The sequence below is a fragment of the Thamnophis sirtalis genome, unplaced genomic scaffold (genome assembly GCF_051295495.1).
Source record: "Thamnophis sirtalis isolate CommonGarterSnake01/CBP01778 unplaced genomic scaffold, rThaSir2_p1.2 scaffold_2, whole genome shotgun sequence".
NCBI lineage: Eukaryota > Metazoa > Chordata > Lepidosauria > Squamata > Natricidae > Thamnophis > Thamnophis sirtalis.
The window spans coordinates 9454452-9480314 of NW_028261382.1; the positions used below are offsets into that span (position 1 = coordinate 9454452).

Consider the following 25863-nt stretch of genomic DNA (forward strand, 5'->3'; position numbering starts at 1 on the left):
TCCCCCGTTGGATTGTATCTTCCACAAGCACAAATGGGACATTGTGAAAAAGCCATATATTTATCAGAAAGATACATCAAGATGAAACTGAAACCAGATCCTCATCATTTTAAACATCTGGGAATTGCAAATCTTTGATTTCTTTTTCTCATCCATATCTACCCCTTATGTCTACTGATTTGATTTCCGGGGGTTTTTTTTTGAATTTTCTATGAGCCCTTTCTCTTCCAGCAAAGCAAATCAGTCGCAAAGAAGTTTCTACAGCACATTTATTTAGTAGAATTAAGATTCGGGTTAATCAAATAGCCTTTTGAAGCAGGCGACACATTACTTGAGATACTCAGGACGACTGGTAGGAAGGCTTTCAAAATCAGTCACCGAAACTCGAAGGAATTAAATATACACTTCTACAATACAGGACCGATATCAAAGCATATGAAAGTCGATCAATATTTTTGTCCAAAGACAGGTGGGTCCTGCCCCGAAGTCTTCAGTTAAACAAGTGGTGGATCATCCTGGATAAAATCCTTCTACCACGGAAAGTACTACTTAAAGCTAAATGTCCAAAAACTGGTTACACGTAAAAGCCAATACCAATTCAAGTTTGTATTAAGAGACAACTTATTTTTTTTTTAAAAAAAAAATCTGTTATCCCTGCAGCATTTTTTTAAAAAGATAAGGAATTAAAAACCTGGAAAAGGGGAAAAGGGGGGGGGGAAATACCTAAGGTAACCAATTCAGGGATCATTAACTTTACAAAGTGTGAACATGATCGGCTTTTTAAAAAAAAGAAATTCTGTTGAAAACTCAAGTAGATCAATTTCCTGATGCTCCTTCCGGAGCGTCAGTCAGGAAAGTGAAGAAAACGGCAATGCGGGAAGCTGCGTTCAACGAGGAGCCCGCTCAACCATCAACGGATGCGCAAACAACTTCTTGGAAATATTAGATTGGCGAGGGAAACCCCCCGAGCAGAAATGAATGGTGGACGGAAGGATCGGAAGTTTTTCCTAGTGAAAAGAGCCGTGCCGAAGCGGACCCCCTCGACAGCTCCCCTCGCGGACACTGCACCAAATGCAGATGTTACGGGTCGGAGTGCAAACCGCTCCGTCCCCTTTCGTATCTTACGCTTATTGCTTTGTGGCCCTTTGGCTGCAAGATTAAAAAGGATAAGGCAGCGCGTCTTCCCGGAGGTTGGAAAAAAAAGTTAGGCACTCTGACAATTGGCACAGGGCTTGTTCTCCTCTCGCCTGTAGCTTTGGAGCTGGATGGAGCATTGATAGACGCCAAAGGTAGTCATCAGCAATTTTCTAGCCTTGGATTGGACCTCCTCCCACTTGGGTGAGCTACCAGGAACTGAAAGACAAGAAAGCCACAAAATAAAAACAAAAATAACAACAACTGTGTATATTGCAAATGTAACAAAGGCAACAGTAAATATAATGGCTTTCTGTCTGGATGGTCTCTTGGGATGAGCCAACAGACAGAGAAAGGAAGCAGTATGCTTCCTCCCATATTTGGGCATATCAGGAGTTGTGACATAAAAATAACACACATACATACACATACATACATACATATACATACATACACATATATACATACATACATGGCAATTCCACAGTGCTGTACAGTAGAAGCCATTTTAAGGCACTATGGTAGAAGCCATTTTAAGGCACAACAGGCTGTATCTTAACAGAACACACACCCTGAGGGGTATTTAGGGGCTCTTATTACCACAATATTTGTTTCCAAAGAGTAAGTCATCTGTGTACCAAGTTTGGTTGAAATTGCTTGAGGCCTTCCAGAGTTATGCTGGAGAAAACAGACACACACACACAGCCATTTAGATAGATAGATAGATAGATAGATAGATAGATAGATAGATAGATAGATAGATAGATAGATAGATAGATAGATAGATAGATAGATAGATAATAGATAGATAGATACAGTAAATATAGAGATATAGATATAGATATGTATGCATGCATTATATGCCTTAATAGCTCTGCCATTATCTTGACAAATGCTTGAGACTGAGGGAAGCAGCTTAAATGAGAATTGATTGTTGTTATAAGCAAACCTGAGGAGTCCCTGGTGGGCTGATCCGTTGGGACTACACAAGCAAATTTCCAACGGTTTATTGATTTGTCCGGTAGGATTGTCTCGGCAGTTGATTTTAGGGGTTCTACCTTGGATTTCCTCTATTTAATGAACCTGTTGAAAAGCTTTTCATGTACAGAATTAATGCTCTCCTATTGCTCTCTCTCCTGTTCTTGAGAACAATGGGGAAAAATGGAAATATTCTTGAAACATTTCTCCTGTAGATGCCTTCTCTATGGGCCTTGTTGTGATATATTAGCAACTGGTAGCTTGAAGAACTTTCACACAGCCAAAGATGGAAGGATCGTTCACAAGGAAGCTCCTTTGAGCTCTGCATTCTTATTAGAAGAGGACTTCCTTTCAACCTGTCAATTCCATCAAGCGACCGAGAACTTGGGCAGGGCCCAATCACTGTCAAGCCATCAATCACTGCCAGTCAATGATCAATTGACAGGCCAACCTCCTACACAAGCAAACATCATCTTGTCCATGGGTGTCACTCTGACCCATGATGAATTGCTAAATCTTCATCTCAAAACCCTAGTGGAGGGCAAAAAATACAATTCAATCTAAATGTTTTTTTTTAATTAGTTTTTGACCTGGGATGATCAATTAATTTATCTCTTCCCATCCTTTGCCTGTTTTGTGATTTTTGATGGCGAGCTTTCGATTAAAGCAGTTGTCTCTTATTTTACTTTACAAATAGTATCTCATGTATCAAGTATTTTAGAAGCAATGGATCACCATATCTATATATATAAAAGCAAAATACCATTCACGCATCATCACGAAATCTCCAGAACCTTGAAGCCTACAAACTTGTATTTTTCGAAATGACCATCAGATCGTTAGTATATTATTATCTTATTTGAACTCTGTTCCAACTGCCACTTGGGTGTGGGCATGGCCAGCACATGACTCATCTGGCCTGAAGGCTGGGAGTTTAGACATTCTACTCCCCCTCCCCATCTGAAAAATGCTCTGATGCTAAGGAGTTAGATTGAGGGAGAGAAATGGAAAAGATAGGAGAGGCTTCTGTGGGGCCAGCCTGAGGGAGAGAAGGGGGAGTGGAGAGGAGAGGCACCTGTGGGTGAGTCTGTGGGAAAGAAGAGGAGAGGTTTCTGTGGGGCAAGCCTGAGGGAGAGAAGGTGGATAGGAGAGGAGAGGCGTCTGTGAGTGAGCCTGAGGGAAAGAAGAGGAGAGGTTTCTGTGGGACAAGCCTGAGGAAGAGAAGGGGGAGTGGAGAGGAGAGGCGTCTGTGAGTGAGCCTGAGGGAAAGAAGAGGAGAGGTTTCTGTGGGGCAAACCTGACGGAGAGAAGGGGGTAGGAGAGGATCAATGGGGCCAGCCTGAGGGAGAGAAGGGAATAAGATAGGAGAGGCCTTTGTGGAGCAAGCCTGAGGGAAAGAAGAGGAGAGGAGAGGCCAATTGTAACTACTTATTAATTTTCAAGTTGTAAGTGTCGATTTATCAAGCCCGATCACATAGTTTCATAGCAGCTAGTTTTACCTAATTGTAGATGGGCAATAGCAATTGTTTTTCCTGACGTTAGAGACCAGACGTACAGGTTTTCCACTGAAAACACGTCTTCCATTTTCATCAACTCTTCTTTAATAAGGTCCACATTTAAATGTCTTGGAACTCCTGCAAATGAAACAAAGAACCAGGAACAGATTTTTTATTTATTTTTTTGCATTTAGATTGAAAAAATATATGCCATACGTGAACAATTCTGTAAAAACGCTAAAAACAGTAAAAAAAAGAGCTGGCTGGGGGATTCTGGGAGTTGAAGTCCACAGGACTTAAAGTCACCAAGGTTGAGAAACACTGTTCTAATCTAACCCATCAAGTTAATGATGAAAATTTATACACAACTAAGTGTGTGTGTATCATTTTTTAAAAAGCCCTCTGAATTCTCCCTCTTCCTGGTCGCCGGCTGTTTTTAACAGCTCTTACCTTCAAGTACAATTATTCCGGTGTCCCGTATAATCCGAAAGGTTGTGAAAGCCACAAGAACTGAAAATACGTAGGTACATATAGGATCAGCAATCTTGTATTCTGGCTGAAACGAAAAAGATTGAAACCTTATAACAAAAAGTCCCTGGCTATAAATATTTTGAAGGCTTAGAAATAGGGGTGTGGAAGAATTCCATCAGTCAATATTTTAAGAATGTAAGAATCGGGGCCAAATCAATACAACCGCCATAGTTATTCGATTCCTACCCCATCCATTCAATTTTTCATTAAATCGAGTGACTTCGTTGTTGTTTTTTTACAACAGTTGAAAACACCCAGAGTTCTTTTGGGGTAAATTTGGGGAATATATATCAGACTATTCATAAACTGGCAGGACATGGTAACAAGGTCAGCCAATGTATAGGCATGGCAACTGGGTCAGCCAATGGAAACTATTTGGTGACTGAGAGCTATGCCAGATGGCTCAGAGCCTGGGTGTGGCTTACCTATGTAGTTCTAAGTCTGTGCAAGAGAACGAATGTATTAAGCTCTGAACTCTGAACTGAAACCATTCTCTCCTCTTCCAGTGAACCAGCTGTTGGTATTGTATGTTTACCGATGCATTGTATTATATATAAAGAGAAGTTAATGAATCCTGCTGAATCAAGTTACCTGTGTGTGCTTTCTGGATTTGATTTTTGCAACCAACTCTGACAATATACAATATGTGTTTGCAAACTGCACTTTCTCCACACCGCTTAGGTCAATAAGCTATACTTACAAGAACCAGTCTTGTGGAAGAGGGCTAATTTGTATGTGCTTTTTCCCACAGATAAGTAACACTTTCCTTGATAAGAAGATCCTGGCCAACTCCCTTTTATTTACAACTGAACAACAGGGCCGAGTCTTCCCAAACTTTCCCATGAATAATATTCTTTAACGCAACTTCTTTGCAACTATAATTTGGACCACGAGCGATAAGAAAAGGAACATACAACTGGGGAACAAAGGCCGTTTTATATGCAGGATATTAAATGCCTTGGGGGGTGGGTGGGAGCGTGGAATCAGCTACAGAAGATCACTGAACTGTCCAGATTTTAAAAAAAATACTGATTTATTTAACTACCTTAATGAATCATCCTTGACTGCAGGGCTTGGATGGATAGGCAGTTTGAAAGACAGTTAACCTTTGTACTGTACTGAATGTTTTTGCAAATGGGGTGGAGTAAGCACAGTGCGGTCTGGCTATACAGAAACACCCACATGTTAGAACAGTGTTTCTCAGCTATGCTGGCTGGGGGATTCTGGGAGTTGAAGTCCACAGGACTTAAAGTCCCCAAGGTTGAGAAACACTGTGTTAGAATGTGCAGAAATGAATAGATTAACACTCGCTATCAAAGAGAAAGAACTAACTGATTATTATACAAATTGGGAATCATTTTACCGATGGTCAGAGAATAGACATAAGAATTAATAGTGAAAGAAGTTAAGTAAAATATAGAAAATTTATTTATTTATTTAGTTTGTCACTCATGTACAAGGTAACAGGAAAGTTTAGACGTGAATAAGGACACAGGAAATGGGTACAAATAAATGGGGACAGTAGATAAAATTCAACTGTCGATTGTTTTTAGTCCCTACTAAGTCTTTATCATCGTTCTGAGAATTAGCTATTCTCCCCCTAAAAAAAGGAGGACTTATATAGAAACATCACTGAAACTCAGCAGTTATCAATTCCAGCAATGCATCATACGACACATGTGGTCAGATTCTGATAAGTTTCTCTTCGAAGAAAATCTGCCTTTTCAAAAACACTCTCCCTCAAAACCTTTACAGAAATTTAAAAGCAAGTAAAATACTGTTGAATTGTTTACCAAAAAACCCCCAGCCATTTCAGCTCAGTTCCTATCTGAGCAGATACTACATCTCCTGAAACAGATTGGTTCTTCAAGGACTTTCCACCTCACCAAAAAAGAACATTTTGTTTCCTATGCTGAAAAAATCAGAAGTTGGCGCATTCAAAGGAAAATGGAAGTTCTGGGTAAGATGTGGAGTCCTTGGTGCTCTCTGAGCTTGGTTGTTTTCTTGCAGGCATTACGTTGCCAAATAGGATCAGGGGTAGTAGGGAGTGGGGTTTTCTCTCGTTTTGTATTCTAGTGGCCCCTGCCTGCTAGCCCTGATGATGTTACTTACCTTGGCAATGAAACGTCTGCAAGAAAACAGTCAAGCTCAGAGACCCCTCATTTCACTACAGAGAGTGATCAATTTGGCACAAGAAACCATTAAAGGTAAAGATTCCCCTCACACACATATGCCAATTGTTCCTGACTCTAGGGGGCGGTGCTCATCTCCGTTTCAAAGCCGAAGAGCCAGCGCTGTCCGAAGACGTCTCCGTGGTCATGTGGCCGGCATGACTCAGCACCAAAGGCACATGGAACACTGTTATCTTCCCACCAAAGGTGGTTCCTATTTTTCTACTTGCATTTTTTACGTGCTTTCGAACTGCTAAGTTGGCGCAGTGGTTAAATGCAGCACTGCAGGCTGACTGCTAGATCAGCAGTTCAGCGGTTCAAATCTCACCGGCTCAGGGTTGACTCAGCCTTCCATCCTTCCGAGGTGGGTAAAATGAGGACCCGGATTGTTGTTGGGGGCAATATGCTGACTCTGTAAACCGCTTAGAGAGGGCTGAAAGCCCTATGAAGCGGTATATAAGTCTACTGTTATTGCTATTATTATTGCTATTATTGCTAGGTTGGCAGAAGCTGGGACAAGTAACGGGAGCTCACTCTGTTATGCGGCGCTAGGGATTCGAACCACCTAATTGCCGGCTTTTCTGATCGACAAGCTCAGCATCTTAGCCAAGGAGCCACTGTGTCCCTTCTAAGAAACTATTGGTTGCCCTGTAACACCACTGGATGAGATCGCCAGGTCCCGCTGCTTTAGCAGAGTAAGGAAGATACTCAGAGATGATTCACACCTTGGTCAGTGTCTCTTTGCACTTCTACCATCAGGTAGAAGACATTGAAGTGTAGACAGCTGAACAAATAGATTTAAAAATAGTTTTTATCAGACTTTTAAGCACAACCACAATCACTCCACGCACACGCCGAAACATATGACTAATTTTTCTTTCTTTTTTCCCTAATTACTTGCATAGGGATTATTCTTTATACTATTTATGTTGTTTGTATTTTTTGTCATGGATTGCACCAGGGAGGCTAAAACCAATTTCGTTGTATACATGATGTACAATGACAATAAAGCAGGGGCGAAATCCAGCAGGTTCTGACAGGTTCCGGAGAACCGGTAGCGGAAATTTTGAGTCGTTCAGAGAACCAGCAAATACCATCTCTGGCTGGCCCCAGAGTGGGGAGGAAATGGAGATTTTGCAATATCCTTCCCCTGGAGTGGGGAGGGAATGGGGATTTTACAGTATCCTTCCCCTGGAGTGGAGAGGGAATGGGGATTTTGCAGTATCCTTCCCCAGGAGTGGAGAGGAAATGAGGATTTTTCAGTATCCTTCCCCTGGAGTGGGGAGGGAATGGAGATTTTGCAGTATCCTTCCCCTGGAGTGGGGAGGGAATGGGGATTTTACAGTATCTGTCCCCTGGAGTGGGGAGGGAATGGGGAATTTGCAGTATCCTTCCCCTGGAGTGTGGAGGGAATGGGGATTTTGCAGTATCCTTCCCCTGCCACGCCCACCAAGCCACGCTCACAGAACCAGTAGTAAAAAAAATTGAATTTCACCACTGCAATAAAGGCTGTACTATACTACTTCAATCCCGAGTCATTCTTCTCTATGGGTTGGAACATTTTTACATGAATAAACCTGTTTCAACATCCCATGGCCAAAGATCCCTAGATCAGAGAGAGACCCCCAGGTCTAAGCAGAGAAACCCTGCCCACCTTAAATCGAATGATGTACGCAGCGACAAGCACGCCAATACTTTGGACCAAGTCTCCCAGGGCATGGACGAAGGCCGCTCTCACAGCCAAGCTGCCATGGCCGTGACTGTGAGAATGCCCAGGGGCTGTGGCGGAAGAGCCGGAGGGAGGAACTGATGAAGGCGCGTGCGAATGGGAGTGGAGGTGACCAGACTGGCTCAGCAAAAAGCCCATTCTGAAATGACAAGGAGAGGAGAAGAAAAAATCCTTTAAAACAGGGAAAGGGCAGCTTTACTTTGGAAATGCCGATGAAACAAAATAAGTTATAGAATTTTGATTATTATTTTTTTAAGTAAGGCTATGCAGTGCATCACAATCAAAGCCAAAGTGGTATTTTGGTACATTAAAGGTAACTTAACCAGTACATAAGGTAACTATCCAGTTGTGTGGAATTCTAGAGCATTAGTCACCAACTGGTAGTCCGTGAGAAAATTTTGGTGGTCTGCAGAAAAATATTAGCATTTTTTATATTGCACTAAATTGGGGATCCTCAAACTACAGCTCCGGGCCAGATTTGACCCGCCAAAACAATTACTCCCTCTCGCTGAAAGGATGGGGTCCTTCAGGCACTTAACTTGGCTACCTGTTTAATACCTCCAGCGGCCCTTCCCTCCCTCCCTCCCTGGGAGTCCAACTGCTTCAGTGAGCAGTGCATGAATCTTTGGCCAAGTTCCCTGAGAGAAGGAGTTTGCAGGGGGGCGATCTAGCATCCGGGCTGGTTACAAGACAAACATTCATTCTTGGCCGTATTTGAGATGCCTAGCTGCAATGGACAGCAAACCTACGGTTGACCCCGGGCGTTTCTCTCCGCTAACAGGAGGCCAAGCTAAGTGCCTGGAATCATTCGTTCATATTAGTGGTCCGCGGGATTTAAAATTATGAATTTAGTGGTCCCGGAGGTCCGAAAGGTTGGTGACTCCTGCTCTAGAGGGTGCTTTCGTTTATTATCCAAGGAAGCCAAAGTTGTCCAAAAATGTTTCTGTGGTCATGTGGCCAGAATGGCTATATACACCAACGTTGCACGGAACGCTGTTACTTTCCCACCAAAGTGGTACCTATTTATTTACTCGCATTTGCATGCTTTCAAACTGCTAGGTTGCCAGGAGTTCAGACTAGAAGGGGACCACCACCACCCCCGTCACGCAGTGCTTGGGTGTTGAATTGCCAACCTTCAGATCAATGACTCAGGCTTCTTCATCACACAGGCACAACACACAGCACAATTCTTTCTACAGTGACTCCTTGAACCCCAGGAGAGTCACTGGATTTGTCAACAGATGTGAGATTTGTGCCCCTATAAGGCTCTGATGCGGTGGCTCTGTGGCTAAGGCGCTGAGCTTGTCAATCTGAAAGGTCGGCAGTTCAGCGGTTTGAATCCCGAGCGCCGTTACTTGTCCCAGCTTCTGCCAACCTAGCAGTTCGAAAGCACGTAAAAAATGCAAGTAGAAAAATAGGAACCACCTTTGGTAGGAAGGGAACAGCGTTCCATGCACCTTTGGCATTTAGTCATGCTGGCCACATGACCTCGGAGATGTCTTCGGACAGCGCTGGATCTTCGGCTTTGAAAAGGAGATGAGCACCACCCCCTAGAGTCGGGAACAACTAGCCCATATGTGCGAGGGGAACCTTTACCTTAAAGCTCTGAAGCAATTTTTTAAAAATACAAAATGGATCCTAGTTTTCAGCCCAGAAGTCTGAAAAATATCAGTTACTTGTTCGCGGGAACTAATGGGAATCAGCAGTGCTTTATATATATATATATCTGCTGGGCCAGACAGCCTATCTGAACATCGTTTCTCCAGAGTTACTTTTGCTCTATTATATTTCACTCTTCCTGCTTATCTGCTGAGCCTGGCCTGCTGCCCATGTTCAAGGAGAAAAATAAATCCATCCCTATGCTTGCCAAGAAGAATAGCGGGACAGAAATCCCCTCATTCTCCTTATGCCCCATTATTCAAGTATGCTTTGATCTAAACGAAGCAGCAAGAAAAAAAAAACTTTATCCTCTCCTTGGTAAAGCCTTCTGCTTTCCAAATCCTTTCTTTCTGCTTGGGCAGGGGGGGTGGACTAGATCAGTGTTTCTCAACCTTGGCAACTTGAAGATGTCTGGACTTCAACTCCCAGAATTCCCCAGCCAGCGAATGCTGGCTGGGGAATTCTGGGAGTTGAAGTCCAGACATCTTCAAGTTGCCAAGGTTGAAAAACACTGGACTAGATGACCTACAAGCTCCCTGTCAACTCTGTTAATCTGCATCTAATCTGTAAATTCAAGATACTGAGTTTATTTAAATATTTTTTTATAACTTTGTATGATTGAGTTCTGTTATTCAATAAAAGAAATTAATCCATGGAAGGTCCTGTATCTTTTTGAGGAATCCTTGGCTCGATCAATTTTGCTACTCAGGTGCAATTGATTAGCCAGGCAAAATGCCTTGTTTAGGGTCTCCTGCTTGGGCAGGGGGTTGGACTAGATGACCTACAAGATCCCTTCCAACGATGTTAATCTGTAATCAGAATTTAGGATACAAAATCTTAGCCAACCCTACGGCTACGAGATGCCATCACGATCAACAGACTTCCCTTTATTAAACACAATCCAGACTTCCCTTTATTAAACACAATTCAGGTTAGATTCGCGGGCACCTGGATGGATCTGAGCATTTACTGGCCAGATCAAGCTCAATAGACTATCAATCTTAAATGGAAGGAAAACGATAACTTACATGAGGTTTACGGCGACCCCAACAGCGGCAGTGATGAGCATTACATCTCCATTAATCTCGTAGTCCATGTGGATTGTTCGCTGAACAGCCTCGTATAAGAGGAAAACCATCAGGATGTAAATCAACAGAACACTGAAGATGGCAGATAAAACCTCTGGGAGAAAAGAAAAAAAAACACCAACAATTGAAAAAGGAAGCCCAAGTACATCCTCCCAACCTACCGTATTTTTCGGAGTATAAGACGCACCGGAGTATAAGACGCACCAAGGTTTTGAAGAGGCAAATTGTTTTTCGCGAAAACAGGTCCGTTTTTGTTTTTTAAAAGGGCATGAATAGCCCTTAGGAGGCTTGTAGAGTGTTCCTGGGAGGGGGGGGGAGAATTGAGCAGAAAGCGACCCGTTTTTTGCTCATTTCTCCCCCCCCCCACCTCCAGGAACTCTGTAAGGCTCCTAAAGGCTCTGCATGGCCATTTTGGTGAAGGGGGCGGGGTTTCAGGAGGCAAAATATGCTGTATTCAGTGTATAAGACACACCCAGATTTTCAGCCTCTTTTTTGAGGGAAAAAGATGCGTCTTATACTGCGAAAAATATGGTAACCGTCAACTCTGAAGCTGGCCGGACTGAGGCCACCTTTGAGGCTTCAGTGCTGCCACAATGGAGATGAGGGTTACAGAGGCCGGGGAGTAGAGGTAGCTTGGGGTGGGGTGGGGATTGTACCCAAAACAAAATAGTTTCCTCTAGGAACCAAGGACATTTGAACAGGTGGCTGGAGAGAGGAGGAGTGAAGTTACCAAGCAACCGGACAGCACTTTGATTGGACCATATGACTAATTGTTTGGGAAGAGGGGGAAACTTTTACCGTTAGAGTCGGTTTTCACCAGTTCGTGCCAACATGATGTATCCAAATAAAACTGTTCTTTAAGGAATCTACCTGCCTCGGAGTTCTGTTTGCTATGGGGATGTTATTAATCAGCATAACACACACACTCTGGTGTGTGTCCCACTGTAACCACACTAGAACTCTGCCACGTTGGTTACCCAGGGGTGCATTATCAACAAGTGTCGTTATCGTAGCTTTTTGGATCGTTTCAAAGAATCAGGTCTGAGAGGGTTATTTAGAACTGTATACAATAGGAAACCCTCTGTAAAAAAAAAAGCGTAATTCCAATTTTCATAGCGAGCAAAGGCATTGAAACAAAGGGAAGAGAAGAGGTACAAAGTCTGTTTTTAGCAGAGTCGCATTTCACAAACTCGGCCTGCCAGGTTTTCAACTCTACGATTGAGAGGTTTCCCTCTCCCCTATGATAACGACCCCATCAATTCACGTATTAAAGCCGCACTGTACTTTACTGTAGAACAGGAGGCCGTCCTGGATCTCCGACAACACACAGCTTTGGCAGCTGCGCAACTTTTCTTTCAAGAGTTCTTAATTTTCTTGAATGAACATCCTTATGACTGAAACACAAGCCCACCCGGAGCTAAAAGCTGTTTGCAAAGGCATGCGGATGCACACCCTGCAAATGCAAGTTACTTAACCAGCATTTCAAACACAGGGCTAGTTTTCCTTTCAATCAGATGCCATTTGGATCGGAATTGGAAGGCCAATCAAAAATAAGCAACAGAAACTCTCTGTATCTAAAATCATATTCTCCGAATTGTGGGGGGAAAGAGAGACTTTCAAACGAAACATACGTATGATCCACAGCATGAGACCCAAGGCATCATTAAACATTATGAGGATCTACATGTACTGCATATCTTCAACATTTCAACATTACTTCTCTTGGTTCCTGGAAGGCTGATTCTTGGGTAAACAAATACCAAACTGGAGTAGCTACTAGCACCTGAATCATACCTCATGGTGAAAGATCTGCCTACAGAAACTGACGTCACATTAAACCTCTCTGGGCTGCAAACAGATATACCCAAGATGTTTACTTATGCTGAAGAGTTACAAGGAAGTACACAGAACAGGCGTAAACATACCGGAATCAGTGAATATGGTTATTTTTTCCCCCAGCTGTCTCCGCCTGTGCCGAATCCTTAAGTCAACAGCTCAAAAGGGATCTCGCAAATTACCATTTTTTTATAGAGATACGATATTGTTAGCCTCGGTGGCGCAGTGGTTAGAGTGCAGTACTGCAGGCTACTTCTGCTGCCTGCCTGCAATTTGGCAGTTCGAATCTCATCAGGCTCAAGGTTGACTCAGCCTTCTATCTTTCCGAGGTGGGTCAAATGAGGACCGATTGTTGGAGGCAAGAGGCTGACTCTGTAAAACCGCTTAGAGAGGGTTGTAAAAGCACTGTAAAGCAGTATGTAAGTCTAAGTGCTATCCAGGGGTGGGTTTCTCAGCCCGGTCCAACCGGTTCGGTTGGAACGGGGCCGGCGGCGTCCTCGTGCACGCGCGCAGTGCACGCATGCGTACTAGCATCTGTGCGATGCTCCAGCTGCTCCTGGAGGATCGCGCAGGCGCTGTATGCGTCCTGTGCATGTGTGGAAGCGCAGAACTCGTCAAAACTGGGTAAGAAATGCGGGCGGGCGGGTGGACCCTTCGGCGTTCCCGGAAGTTACTTACTTCTGGTTTCGCCGACCAACCGATTCGCGGGGACCGCCGCGAACCACCTGAAACCCACCCCTGATGCTATCCATCTACCACTTTCTTATCAAAGTAAGCAGCTGTTTTACCCTGGCATCTTGTTAAATCACATCAACTCTGGCACAGCCGTAGGGCAATTGGGAACTGCAACTTGATGCAGATGGAGGGCAACCCAGTCGGAGAAAATAAACCAAAGAAACTTTCACTGCCAACCGGCACAGGCAGGGGGCAGCGGGATAATTAAAAAAGCCTCCTACCTAATCGATGGAATCCAAAGGTGAATTTTTTCGTGGGCGCTTTCGCAGAGAGCCACAAGGCGAGGAGGGTCAAAATAATGCTGCTGAGATCCGTCAACATGTGCAGCGCATCCGTCATGATAGCTAGGCTGTTGGCAACGTATCCACCTTAATAGAGAAGTTTAAAAGGAGGAAAGAAACGTTAGATATATTGATGTATTACCGCCCCCCCCCCCAAAAAAAACCCCCACATATATTCAAGCAAGGAGTTGCATCAGCTTCTGTGCTTGAAGTGGAAAAGAATGAAACTTTGATTTTGGGTTTTACCGAGTAGATCAGTGGTTCCCAAACTTGGCAACTTTAAGACTTGTGGACTTCAACTCCCAGAATTCTCCAGCCAGCTCTGTAGAGCTGGCTGGAGAATTCTGGGAGTTGAAGTCCACAAGTCTTAAAGTTGCCAAGTTTGGGAACCACTGGAGTAGATTGATAGATCTTTACAGAAATCGCTAATTCATATGAAAAAAACAAAAGCTGTCATTCGATATCAATGCCTTATTTTACTGTAAGAGAAAGACTTGGAAGTCAATGCTTCTTTTTTTCCCCTTTTTTCTTATCCTTCCTCACTTCTCATCCTTTTTCCTCCCCACTGCTTTTCTATTTGCTTTTGTATTTTGTATTTTACAATGTTTTCTAACTCAATAAAATGGTAAACTGGGGGGAGGGGGGAAATCACAGCTTCCCCAAACATCTGATGGTGATGATTGTTCTGACTGAGGCTTCCCGAGAGCATGAAGCAAACTCCTTGTCCCGATAAAAACCCCTTTTATTAATTGACTGTGAATTCTGTTCATTCACATCCAGCAAAGTCTTTCGAGGGAGGATTTACAGTCACAGACCTTATCTGGCTTGGAGAGCTGCCAGGCTCATATCTGCAAAAGTTTGGCAAGGAGTCTCGGAGAGTCACAAACCAATTAAGCGAACTAATTGTCTCCTGCAAACTCCACTCCCGTGTTTGCTCCTCTCTTATTTCCTCTAGGAGGGGCCATTCATCATCCACCTGTGGCCTTATTCCCAAGTTGACCCCTGTTCTTTAGCTGTTCCCTTCCCCTGGCAGCTCTGCACATGCGCACACTGGGAACAGGCTCCAGCTGTTCTTCTGCCTCACTGATATCTGACTCTGAAGGCAGCTGATAACTGTCAGACGGCTCTGGCCCTCTCTCTGCCTCCGACACCGAGCCCTCATCAGAGCCTTCCCCAGACTCCAGGACTGGCCCATGTTCCTCCCCAACCTCCTCACTGTCCGAATGTGCTGCCAGTTTTGCTGACCCCTGGTGGGCCACAACAATGATGTTTTCCATTCAGTTGTATTCACATCTGGGCGATTCTATGGGCCAGGTCTCTCCACATATTCCAATCTTCCAAAACATCGATTGTGCAACAGATCATTGCCACACAACCACACATTATATTATAACATACACATTGGAGAGTGAGGAATGGACAACGATCACAATAGCTCCAATCATATATATTTTTGACTGTTATAAACCACGTTTTAATATCCTCAGCAGGAAATCACCCTAGGTAGCAATCACCATACTGCTCAGTATATTTCATAACTTATTTCTGAAAAAGCACCAATGCCCCTCAAAGGACTCGATTCTTTAAACATTGAGAATTCAGAACTGGTCTTTAAACTAGCAATTTCCAGAAGATTTATATCCTGTAATTAAATGGCTCTAGCTACAGGTTTTAATTCCTGGGCTCGTTTCATTCGCAGGAAGGATTTAAAAGAAACTTAGCCCCCCCCCCCCTTTCTTTTTTTTCTGTTTCAACTTACAAAAATATTTTTTTTAAAAAAATAGTACTTTTAAGACACCGCCTCAACTTGGCAGGCATGTGGGGGGGGGTGGTCAAGAGACAGGGGCCTCTAACTTTTTCAGAATTGCTCTAAAGTAAGCAAAGCGGTGCAAGCCCGATCCACGAAAGGTGGAACAGAGAACCTTTGATAAATTAAATGATTTATTTTCCTCAAAGCTCAACCTCTCACACCAGCCGCGCAAGATGATGTGGTGTATAGGATTATTTAATAGGCATATCCTCTTTCTGTGATTAAAGAAGGCCTGAAACCGGGGAAGGAGAAGCAGAAGTTAACTGGGCAATTTGCATTCTTGGGGCAGAAGAGGAACACACCGATCTGCGGCGGTACAGATTCTGAGAACAACAACTTATACCATCTGGCGGGTCTGAGATTTGGGTTTGTAAAAAGGCCTGCCTGGCTGCTGCCTCTCTCAAAGAGCACAAAAGAGGCTTGTGAACGTCTGTCTGTCTCGTCCCATTCCCCCCCCCCAAATAACGGGTTTGACGCCTCACAGCAGCCTTCAATGAACCATGAAGGACAAGAGTCCACGTCATGGAAAGCAGACCTTCAGAAGAATCTCAAGAGAGGCAAAGTGTGATGTTGTGGCCCGCCAGCAGAGCTGGCAGCAGATTCGGACAGTGAGGAAGTTGGGGAGGGACATGGGCCAGTCCTGGAGTCTGGGGAAGGGCTCTGTGTCGGAGGCAGAAAGGGGGCCAGGGCCATCTGACAGTTATCAGCTGCCTTCGGAGTCAGACATCAGTGGGGCAGACGACCAGCTGGAGCCTGTTCCCAGTGTGCGCATGCGCAGAGTTGTCAGACGAAAGGAACAGCTAAAGAACAGGGGTCAACTTGGGAATAAGGCCACAGGTGGGCGATGAATGGCCCCTCCCAGAGGAAATAAAAGCGGAACAAAAGGGGAGTGGAGTTTGCAGGAGACAATTACTTTGCTTAATTGGTTTGTGACTTGCATATATCGGCCTGGCAGCTCTCCAAGCCAGATAAGGTCTGTGACTGTAAATCCTCCCTTGAAAGACTTTGCTGAATGAGCAGAATTCACAGTAAATTAATAATGTTTGTCGGGACAAGGAGTTTGCTTCAGGTTCTTGGGAAGCCTCAGTCAGAACAAGAGAAAACAAACAGGGATTGTGGGGGTGGGGGAGAAGCAAGGGGAGACACAGTTGTGAAGGTGAAGCAGTCCGAAATGGTTCTCAGCGGGCCTCAGAAAGTTCATCGAGTTAATCCATCCTTGATTCCTTGCATTGAACCATTTTTACTGCACCAAACATACAAGAAGGCTTCAGTCTATTTTAGTTAACCTGGTTACTGGACAACTTTCTTGACTGGAGGAAATACGGTCAAATAAGGACATACTGCTCACGAAAACCAGGGCGCAACCTCCGGAAGCAATTTTTAATAGCAAATGGAAAGCTGATGAAGTATCTGTCTGAAAGTCTATTTATTAATGATTTGTAATTTTTAAAAAAATGGATGGCATGAAATCAAATCTGGTCTATCCAGGTCTCGAGCATCCCATATGGCCCTTTGTTAGGAAAACAGCTGTTAGCTTACGGTAGCAAAAATCAGTATGAGCCGATAGCATCTTCTTCAACCAACAAGTTTTATTAAAACCACAAGCTTCTCTTTTTTCTAACTTTTTTTTTTTTTAAAGTGCTAATCAGAAAAGGCACCACAAAATTCCTCCTCTTTTGGGGCTGTAATTCCATCTACTGAAAGGCCAGACGCAAGAAACCTGGATCCAGGATTCGGTAATCTCCTCTAGACTATATATAATATTAGAAACCACCTTTCTATTGTACTGAAACTAAATCATAAACGTGGCTTACTTGCTCAACGTTTTTTAATGAGCTTCTGTTGTGTAACTCCAGCTGATTTGCAGGCTTAGTTAGTAAATGAAAAACCAATCAGGAGTTAACGTAAGATAGGAACACAACCTTGGGGGTATCTAAATTCGGAAACTGTCAAGACCAAGCTACGTACTGGGATTACACTGGATAGATCTGTAAACGTGGGTAGTCAAAGGCCACATTATTCAGTTGAACTACTCCACACAATGACGGATCAAAAAACAGCCACTCCTCTCTTTGGCTGCGGGAAGTTTTTGCTTACTTAAGACATTCTCTAAATCCACTGTCCTGTTGCAATGCCAGCTTGCCAATTTCACAGTGGCCCTGAGCCTCCTGCCCGAGAAAATAACTAAGCAGCTCTTCCACGGAACCCCCCCCCCGCCTTACAAAACAACCTCCTTCCACCCACCACCGCCACCCCGCTCCCACCTACCCACCCCCAGTCCCGTGCCTGCAGGGCACTCTTACCTACGAGCTCTCCCGTCATAAAGAGAAGGTACAGAATGGCAGCTAAAGCCAGCCGCCTCTTGACCTTCTTCTGCTTTGACAGTTCCCTTCGCTGGGTACAGTGGTTGCAAGGGTCCGTCAGGGGTCCGACTGCAGCACTTCGCAACGCGATGTCCCTGTCCAGCAAGGACTCATCATCGGAGTGAGGCCCCACGTAGGCCCCGTTGGCCGACGGGCCGGCTGCATCGTCCGAAACCACCACTTGAAGTTTCTTGAAGCGGGGAAAGTCTTCCTCCCCAATCTCGTCCGAAAAATCAAAGGCACTGCAGTCGTTCAGAAACAAGGAATCATTGTTCTTCCTCAGGACCGACTTGAGGCGATTCCAGATGCTGGGGCCAGCCATTGCAGGCGGTCGGGTTCTAGAAACACAGCTGGATGCCCCTGGTACCGAGGGACGGGCTGTCTGCCTCGGGGCAACTATATCTCTGGCATGCCTTGGCTGTGTTCGCCCACCATTCCTCTCTTCTAGGCGGAAGCATCCAACCAGGGCAGTTTCATTGAGGAATTAAAACTGGGAAAGGCAAGGAGAGGCATGTTAGGAAGTCAGTGGGAAGTTTTGGCCCTCCACCCAAGCCCCAGACACACACGCCAAGGTGAGGATGTCCCTCCCCAATTCCGACACATCACAAAATCTAGAAAGGTACGTCAATACAAATACACGACTATATGGAGATATAAATGAGGAATACTATTATAAGTGTTAATATTATGTTTGTTACATTATAGGACAAGGTTATAGTGAGAGGAAGGCAACGCAGAAGGCAACTATAAAATCTAAGGAAAGCCGATATAGAAAGCTGTAAAATTACTGTACATTGTTGTGTATGTTCTGTATTTTGTTTTGTCTTATTGTGTTTTTTTTCTTTGCTGTGTCTTTCCTATTGTTTTTAAAGATCATTTAATAAAAATATTTTTTTTAAATAGAAAGGTACCCCAATACCTATGTATAAAAAATATTTTTTAAAAATAGAAAGGTACCCCAATACCTATGTGGGTGATAGATTACCAATAGCCCTTAGACTTATATACAGCTTGACACTGCTTTACAGCCCCCTCTAAGCTGTTTACAGAGTCAGCCTACTGCCCCCCCCCCCACAATCTGGGTCCTATTGCAGCCAGGCAGCAATAGCAACAGACTTATATACCGCTTCACAGCGCCCTCTCCAAGCCCTTCACAAAGGCATCCCATCTCCCCCAACAACCTGGCTCCTCGCTTTTACAGACCTCGGAAGGATGGAAGGAAGTTGAGCGATGCCCAGCAATGAACTTGCCCCAGCGCGTTTGACCCAATTGTTGCCCCGAGGGTGTTTGGGAGAGCTGGGAGGGGGGGGATAAGGCCGGCGGTCTGTCCGATGCCTCTGGAAGGCAGGCAGCAGTAGATGTGGGCCAACCTGGACGGGTATCACGCCTTGATGTTTCAAACTCCGGGCATTCTAACCAGGCAGGTTGGACGACTCCCACCGTCAAGCTGGCTAAGAATAACTCACCCGGGCGCGGAGCTCCAGAAAACGCCCCTCGACGGACTCCCGGGGCTTGGAGAGAATCGGGTGGGAGTGGGAGCCCTCTGGACCTGCTCCCTGGAGGCGGGGTGAAGAGAATCGGGTGGGAGTGGGAGCCCCTGGACTGCTCCCGGGGGTGGGTGGGCTAGGGGACAATCGGGTGGGAGTGGGAGCCCCTGGACTGCTCCCGGTGGGGGGGGGCTTGGGGAGAAGGGTGGGAGTGGGAGCCCCTGGACGTGCTCCGGGGGCTTGGAGATTATCGGGTGGAAGTGGAAATGGGGGCCCCTCAATGAGCTCCCGGGGCTCGGAGAGAACCGGGTGGGAGCCCCTCGACCGGCTCCCGGGGTTTGGGAAGAGCCGGGAAGTGGGGGTGGGGGGGAAGCCCGCCGACCTTGCTCTACCTGCAAGCGGAGAAGGAGGTGCCCGCCGCGGGGAAGAGCTCCGTGCCTCCAGGGCCATCTCCTCCTCTTCCTCCTCCTCCTCCTGGAGTCGGCGGCGGGGAAGCGCAGGGCCAGGAATTCCTGCGCTTTCCTCCAGCGCCGAGAAACGACGAGTGGCGCTGGGGCAGAGCCAGGCTGCTGCCCGGAGATTAGCCAGAGAGGGTGTGGGCTGCTGGCGAAGAAGAGGCATGCCTGAATAGTCATTCATTCACGCAGTCCTTGGCCGCCGAGGGCTGCGGGCTCGCTCCATCCTAAGCCTGGGGGCAAGGCAAAAGACGCCCAAGGCTTCAGGCTTGCTCGCCCACAAGCACGCGTGGATCGCTGCACACGCATGCACGCACACACCCCGAGAGACACAACCAAGCGAGGCCCGGGTGGAAGAGGTGGAGTAAAATAATAATATTAAGGAATGAATCCCGCTTCTTCTGGCTGCTTCCTTTTAATGCCAGCCTGGCAGCCTCGTCTTCATTTTGTGGGGGGAGAAATGCCTCTCCGCCTCTTCCTTGGTTCCTTTGCAAAGGCGAAGCCTCTTCCTCCCCACCCGAAAAGATCCGCCCGCCCGCTCCCCACCCCACCCCCGCGTCGGCTCCGGGATGGGCCAGCTGGAGAAGGAGGCAGCCCTCCCGTCCGGCGTTTTTTCAAGGGGGTGGAGGGGGAGAGCCGCCCCTCCCCTCCCCCGCCTCTTCCCACGTGCGCCGATCCTCTGACATCGCGCCAGCCCCCTCGGGAAGGAGCTGCAGGCAAGGGGGGGCGCCGAAAGGGTTAAGCGTGCGCGTGGAAGCGGTGCAGGGTGGAAGCTGTAGGCGGGGAGGGGAATTAGGGGTGGCTTCCCATGCAAAAATGGGAATGTGTGTGTTTGTGTGTTGCGTTTTTTTATAATTGGGAATGGCATCTTGCTGGTGGTAGCCTGATATCAGGTTGTGCCAAGTGAGGTTGGACTAGATGATCTAACAAGACCCCTTCCAACTCTGTTAATCTGTAGTTAGCAATAGCAATAGCAGTTAGACTTATATACCGCTTCATAGGGCTTTCAGCCCTCTCTAAGCGGTTTACAGAGTCAGCATATCGCCCCCACAGTCTGAGTCCTCATTTCACCCACCTCGGAAGGATGGAAGGCTGAGTCAACCTTGAACCGGTGAGATTTGAACCGCTGAACTGCAGATAGCAGTCAGCTGAAGTGGCCTGCAGTACTGCACTCTACCCACTGCGCCACCTCGGCTTACAATCTTTCACTGAGTGGCTGTCTGAAGTGTCAACCTTTTTGTATCCTTCGGAATGGCAGCTTGCTGGTGGTGACTCTCTCCTGTAACCTGATATCAGATTGCACCATGCAAATAGGGTTGGGCTGGATGATCTAACAAGACCCCTTCCAACTCTGTTAATCTGTTATATGGGTAGTCCTCGGTTTACAACTATTGGTTTAGTGGCTGTAGTAGCTACAACAGCAGTGGAAAAAAGTGAATTACGACTGGTCTTCACAATTCTGAAAGTCGCAGTACCCTTTCACACATACCCCATAGACCCGTGAACCAAATCTGGGCTCTTGGCAACTGGTCTGTATTTACAACAGTGGCAGTATCCCAGGGTCATGTGATCACCATCACAACCTTATCAGTTGGCTCCCAACAAGTGAAGTCAATGGGGGAAGCTGGATTCACTTAGCAACCAGCTGATTCGCTTAACAACTGGAGCAGTTTGCTGAACCCTGGCCACAAAAAAAAGCCCCAAACCCTCGGAAAATCAAGGGTGAGTCACTTAACCATCTTGGATTAGCAACAGAAAAGGGCTGGCCTCAAGCTGAGGACTACCTGTAATTGGTTTGAGTTCGATTTAATGTGCTGTCTGGATCGAGCAATTGTGGTCTGTAACCATAACTTAAGAAGTAGGGGGGGTGGGAGTTGCGCAAATCCAATAGTTAGGAACTGCAGGCAGGGTTTGAGAAGTGTCTGCTGGTTGCCCCCCCCCCAATTAAATGTGATAGAAATGAGTCTCCCTTAGAAATTAAGGTTTGATTGACTCCCTGCTTAGCTGCGAAATGTTTGCAAAGGAAGAAGGATTGTGGGACCTGTGGAAGTGTTTTAAATGTTAGATTTAACAAAACACCCAATACAGTAATTGCTCAAGAAGAGCAAGGTCAATAACCCTCTTGCAAATGCTCGAGCAACTTTCCCTTAGGTTTGTAACACCAGATAACCATGTTTTCTGAACACTTTTGCCACTGTGTTATCTTGCAGTTAGAAAAAATAAAATAAAAAGTCCTTCCATGTGGTTTCTTTAAGCCATCAGGGAAAGTGCAAATTTTGCAACCTTTCAGAGACAATTGGAAAAACCGCATCTCAAAAAGCAGGTTAACCATTTATTTTGTTCCCTTATTGCTTTTTTAGTTTTTCTCTTCCCCCCCCCTCTTTCTTTGATATGAAAGCAATGGAATAACTCCCTCAAACCCTAACAGTATTCCCGTTTAAGGAATGCTGAATTCAGTGGACCCATTAAAAGATTTTTTAAAAGATAAAAGACTTCTCTGTCAGTCGTGTCACACCCTAGGGCACCATGCTCATCTTCGTTTCTAGATCACAGAGCCAGCATTGTCTGAAGACCATTTCTTTAGGCAAGTGGCCAGCATGACTATACGTCAAAGATGCATGGAACACCGTTACTTTCCGACTGAAGTGGTACCTATTTATCTACTCGCATTCACATACTTTCAAACTGCTAGGAGGATAGGAGCTGGAGCAAAGAACAGAAGGTCACCCGTCGCTCAGGACTCAAACCCAGGCTGTCAACTTTGTAGCTGACAAACCCTGCGCCTTTAACCGTTGAGCCATCACATCTCCACATTAAAAGATAATTCACAAATAATGACCCTGGTCTTCTTCATCTAAGCTTATAATAGGAAAGCCCTCCATTTTTAATATTGCATCCTTAAGCAATAGGGTGTCAGGCCTGGGGGCAGGTTTTTTCCTCCCCTCAGGGATGGTAAATTGAATCAAGCCTGGGGGTTTTGTTCCTCCCTGCAGGGATGGCAAAATCTGATGAAAAACTCATGAAAGCGGCTCTACCTTTCAGCCTTAGGATATTAGAATAGCAGAGTTGGAAGGGACCTCGAAGGTCTTCTAGTCCAACCCCCTGCTTAGACAGGAAACCCTACACCATTTCAGACAAATGTTCATCCAACATCTTCTTAAAAATTTCCAGTGTTGGAGCATTCACAACTTCTGGAGGGAAGCTGTTCCACTGATTAATTGCTCTAACTGTCAGAAAATTTATCCTATGTTCTAAGTTTCTTCTCTCCTTGATTAGTTTCCACCCATTGCTTCTTGTTCTACCCTCAGGTGCTTTGGACAATAGCTTGACTCCCTCTTCTTTGTGGCAGCCCCTGAGATATTGGAACACTGCTATCATGTCTCCCCTGGTCCTTCTTTCTATTAAACTAGACATACCCAGTTCCTGCAACCGTTCTTCGTATGTTTTAGCCTCCAGTCCCCTAATCATCTTTGTTGCTCTTCTCTGCACTCTTTTCTAGAGTCTCCACATCTTTTCTACATCGTGGCAACCAAAACTGGATGCAGAATTCCAAGTGTGGCCTTACCAAGGCCTTATAAAGTAACATTAACACTTCACGTGATCTTGATTCAATCCCTCTGTTGATGCAGCCTAGAACTGTGTTGGCTTTTTGGGCAGCTGCTGCCCACGGCTGGCTCCTATTTAAATGGTTGTCCACTAGGACTCCAAGATCCCTCTGACAGTTACTACTATTGAGCAAGCTACCACATATACTGTGCATGTGCATTTTGGTTTTTCTTGCCTAAATGTAGAACCTTATTGCGGAGTCCTTCGGGATTGGGCGGCATATAAATTCATTAAATTTACAATTTACAAAACATCGTAGGTCACACTTCATCATGCGCTGTTAGTCTGAGCTTGGCAGTTTGGTTGCAACCAAATTGCCAAGCTCCAAGTTCAGCGTAACTAACCGCCCAACTACTTAAATTCAAATACATTTCAACATTTCCACTCCCACCTGGCCGATAAGGCTCTGGATTTTTCAATGATTGCCTTCAGGTCCCCTTGGCTATCTGCTAAGTACATCAAGAGCTTCCTAGTGACAACAGCTGCTCACTGTTATGGGAAAGAGAAACATCCTTTTAACTTGCCTTCCCTGCCTTTTAACTATCTCAGCTTTCTTAACAATATTAACCAAAACTGCAAAAACCTGTTTGTCGTGTGCACTCCCGGTTCCTTTGAGCAGTGATTGGCATCTTCAACCTGTCATTGGCATTTCTGCTTTCATCTTGCCAGGAGGATCTTTAGATCCTGATCCAAGCTTCTGTCCAAGAAAAAAAGTGTCAGGAGAAATGTTATGAGAAGCAACGTGGCTTATTCCATAAAGAATAAGAAGAAACCACAGCTTGTATGAACCCATCTAACCCTGTACTAAAAGCCACCACTATCTTTCTTTTCACCTTGATCCTTTCTAGAGGAGACTGCAATCCTGAGTCCATTTTTTTCAGTCGAAAGGTATGTTGACGTTCAAGTTATCCAGCTAAGCTATTAAGCTTAGAGGTATAGAAACATATAAGCCTACTGTATCATAAGACTACTTAAATTCTGTTCAATGCACAGGAATGTACTTTGGAATAAGCGTGCATAAGATTGGCCTTTGAATCCAGCAGATAACTGTCCATATCATACTGTTAAGTCACCAGCAGTTTATAAATATTTTGAAAAGGCTTTGTGTGTTTGTACGACGTTTGCCACTTTTGACGAAATGTTTATTTCATCTGGATATTTATTTTGGCTGAACAGACATTGTAATCTCTCTTCCTCCTCCAGGTTTTGAACATTTGGCTTCTTGTATCAATGAATGCAAGGACACTCTAATCCTTTTTTTTTTTTAGCCTTTTGAAATAGTCCATAGTTCAGTGCAATCTATTCAGAGCATATATCATATATTTTAAAAGTTATAGATCAAGTTATTGCAAATAAACTTGGGACTGGCTGCTATAGTAAAAGTAAAGGTTCCCCTCGTACATATGTGCTTGTCGTTCCCAACTTTAGGGGGCCGTTTCAAAGCCGAAGAGCCAGCGCTGTCCGAAGACGTCTCGGTGGTCATGTGGCTGGCATGACTAAATGCCGAAGGCGCACGGAACGCTGTTACCTTCCCACCAAAGGTGGTTCCTATTTTTTTCTACTTGCATTTTCAATTTGCTTTCGAACTGCTAGGTTGGCAGAAGCGGAGACAAGTAATGGGAGCTCACTCCGTTACGCAGCACTAGGGATTTGAACGGCTGAACTGCTGACCTTTCTGATCGACAAGCTCAGCGTCTCAGACACTGAACACTGAGTCTATTTGCAGGCATGTATCATATATTTTAAAAGTGGTATAAGTGCAAATAAACTTGAGACTGGCTGCTATGGATGGTCTCATTTTAGAAGGGCAATTGTCTCTTGTTTTCTCACTCAAGGAAATGCTCATTTTCGGAGACATGTTTTTTAACAAGTAACTCATGAATTGTTCCTCACAATTATGTCCATTTCTCAAATTATTCGCCGCCCATATTAGCACACCCCCACAGTTATGTGATCAACATTCAGTCACTTGGCCAGTGGCATGTACAGGTAGTCCTCGACTTATGACCACAGCTGACCCCCAACATCTATGTTGCTAAGTGAAACACTTAAGTGAGTTTTGCCCCCATTGTACGACTTTTCTTGCCACCTTTGTTAAGCGAATCACCTAAATTGTTAAATTAGTAATATGGTTGAGTGAATCTGGGTTCCGCATTGATTTTGCTTGTCAGAAGGTCACAAAAGGGGATCACATGACACCCACACACCCACGCAGCAATCCGTCATAAATATGAGCCAGGTGCCATGTATCCAAATGTAAATCACGTGGCCATGGCGATACTGCAATGGTCAAAAGTGTGAAAAATGTCATAAGTCACTTTATTCAGTGCTGTTGTAACGTCAAATGGCCACCAGGTGAATCGTTATAAATTGAGGACTACCTGTATTTACAACGGCAGTAGGGTTGTGTGACGGCCATTTGTGACCTTACCTCACAATAAGGAAACTCACACGATTGCATGATCCACTTAACAAAGGCAGTGATTTGCTAAAAAGATTGCAAA

General features: G+C 45.1%; 1 protein-coding gene and 1 long non-coding RNA gene across 4 annotated transcripts; one reads left to right on the forward strand and one right to left on the reverse strand.

Annotated features, from left to right (window-relative positions):
• Positions 1–251: 251 nt before the first annotated feature.
• Positions 252–20079, reverse strand: SLC30A4 (solute carrier family 30 member 4). Of its 3 annotated transcripts, none has more exons than XM_087704228.1 (8): positions 19691–20079; positions 17752–18301; positions 13579–13725; positions 10727–10880; positions 7965–8178; positions 4059–4164; positions 3612–3746; positions 252–1353 (listed from the first exon to the last, which is right to left on the reverse strand). In XM_087704228.1, the coding sequence occupies exons 2-8, from the start codon at positions 18131–18133 to the stop codon at positions 1205–1207; spliced, it is 1287 nt and encodes a 428-aa protein (XP_087560354.1). In that variant the 5' UTR covers positions 18134–18301; positions 19691–20079; the 3' UTR covers positions 252–1204. The 3 variants fall into 3 exon arrangements, with proteins under 3 accessions (XP_087560354.1, XP_087560356.1, XP_087560355.1); XM_087704230.1 differs by lacking the exon at positions 19691–20079 and adding an exon at positions 19278–19453; XM_087704229.1 differs by lacking the exon at positions 19691–20079 and adding an exon at positions 19015–19133.
• LOC148048455 (uncharacterized) lies at positions 19238–25125 on the forward strand. Its single transcript, XR_015695421.1, has 3 exons — positions 19238–19337; positions 24029–24247; positions 24788–25125. It is a non-coding gene; the product is annotated as an uncharacterized LOC148048455 (long non-coding RNA).
• The last annotated feature ends 738 nt before the right edge of the window (positions 25126–25863 follow it).

Excerpts from the sequence above, each read along its gene's own strand:
- SLC30A4 (XM_087704228.1), bottom strand. The coding sequence starts at position 18,133 with ATGGCTGGCCCCAGCATCTGGAATCGCCTCAAGTCGGTCCTGAGGAAG. Across the intron at positions 3,747-4,058 it reads CGGAATAATTGTACTTGAAG|GAGTTCCAAGACATTTAAAT; the intron begins GTAAGAGCTGTT and ends TTTCATTTGCAG. Across the intron at positions 1,354-3,611 it reads TATTGCCCATCTACAATTAG|TTCCTGGTAGCTCACCCAAG; the intron begins GTAAAACTAGCT and ends CTTGTCTTTCAG.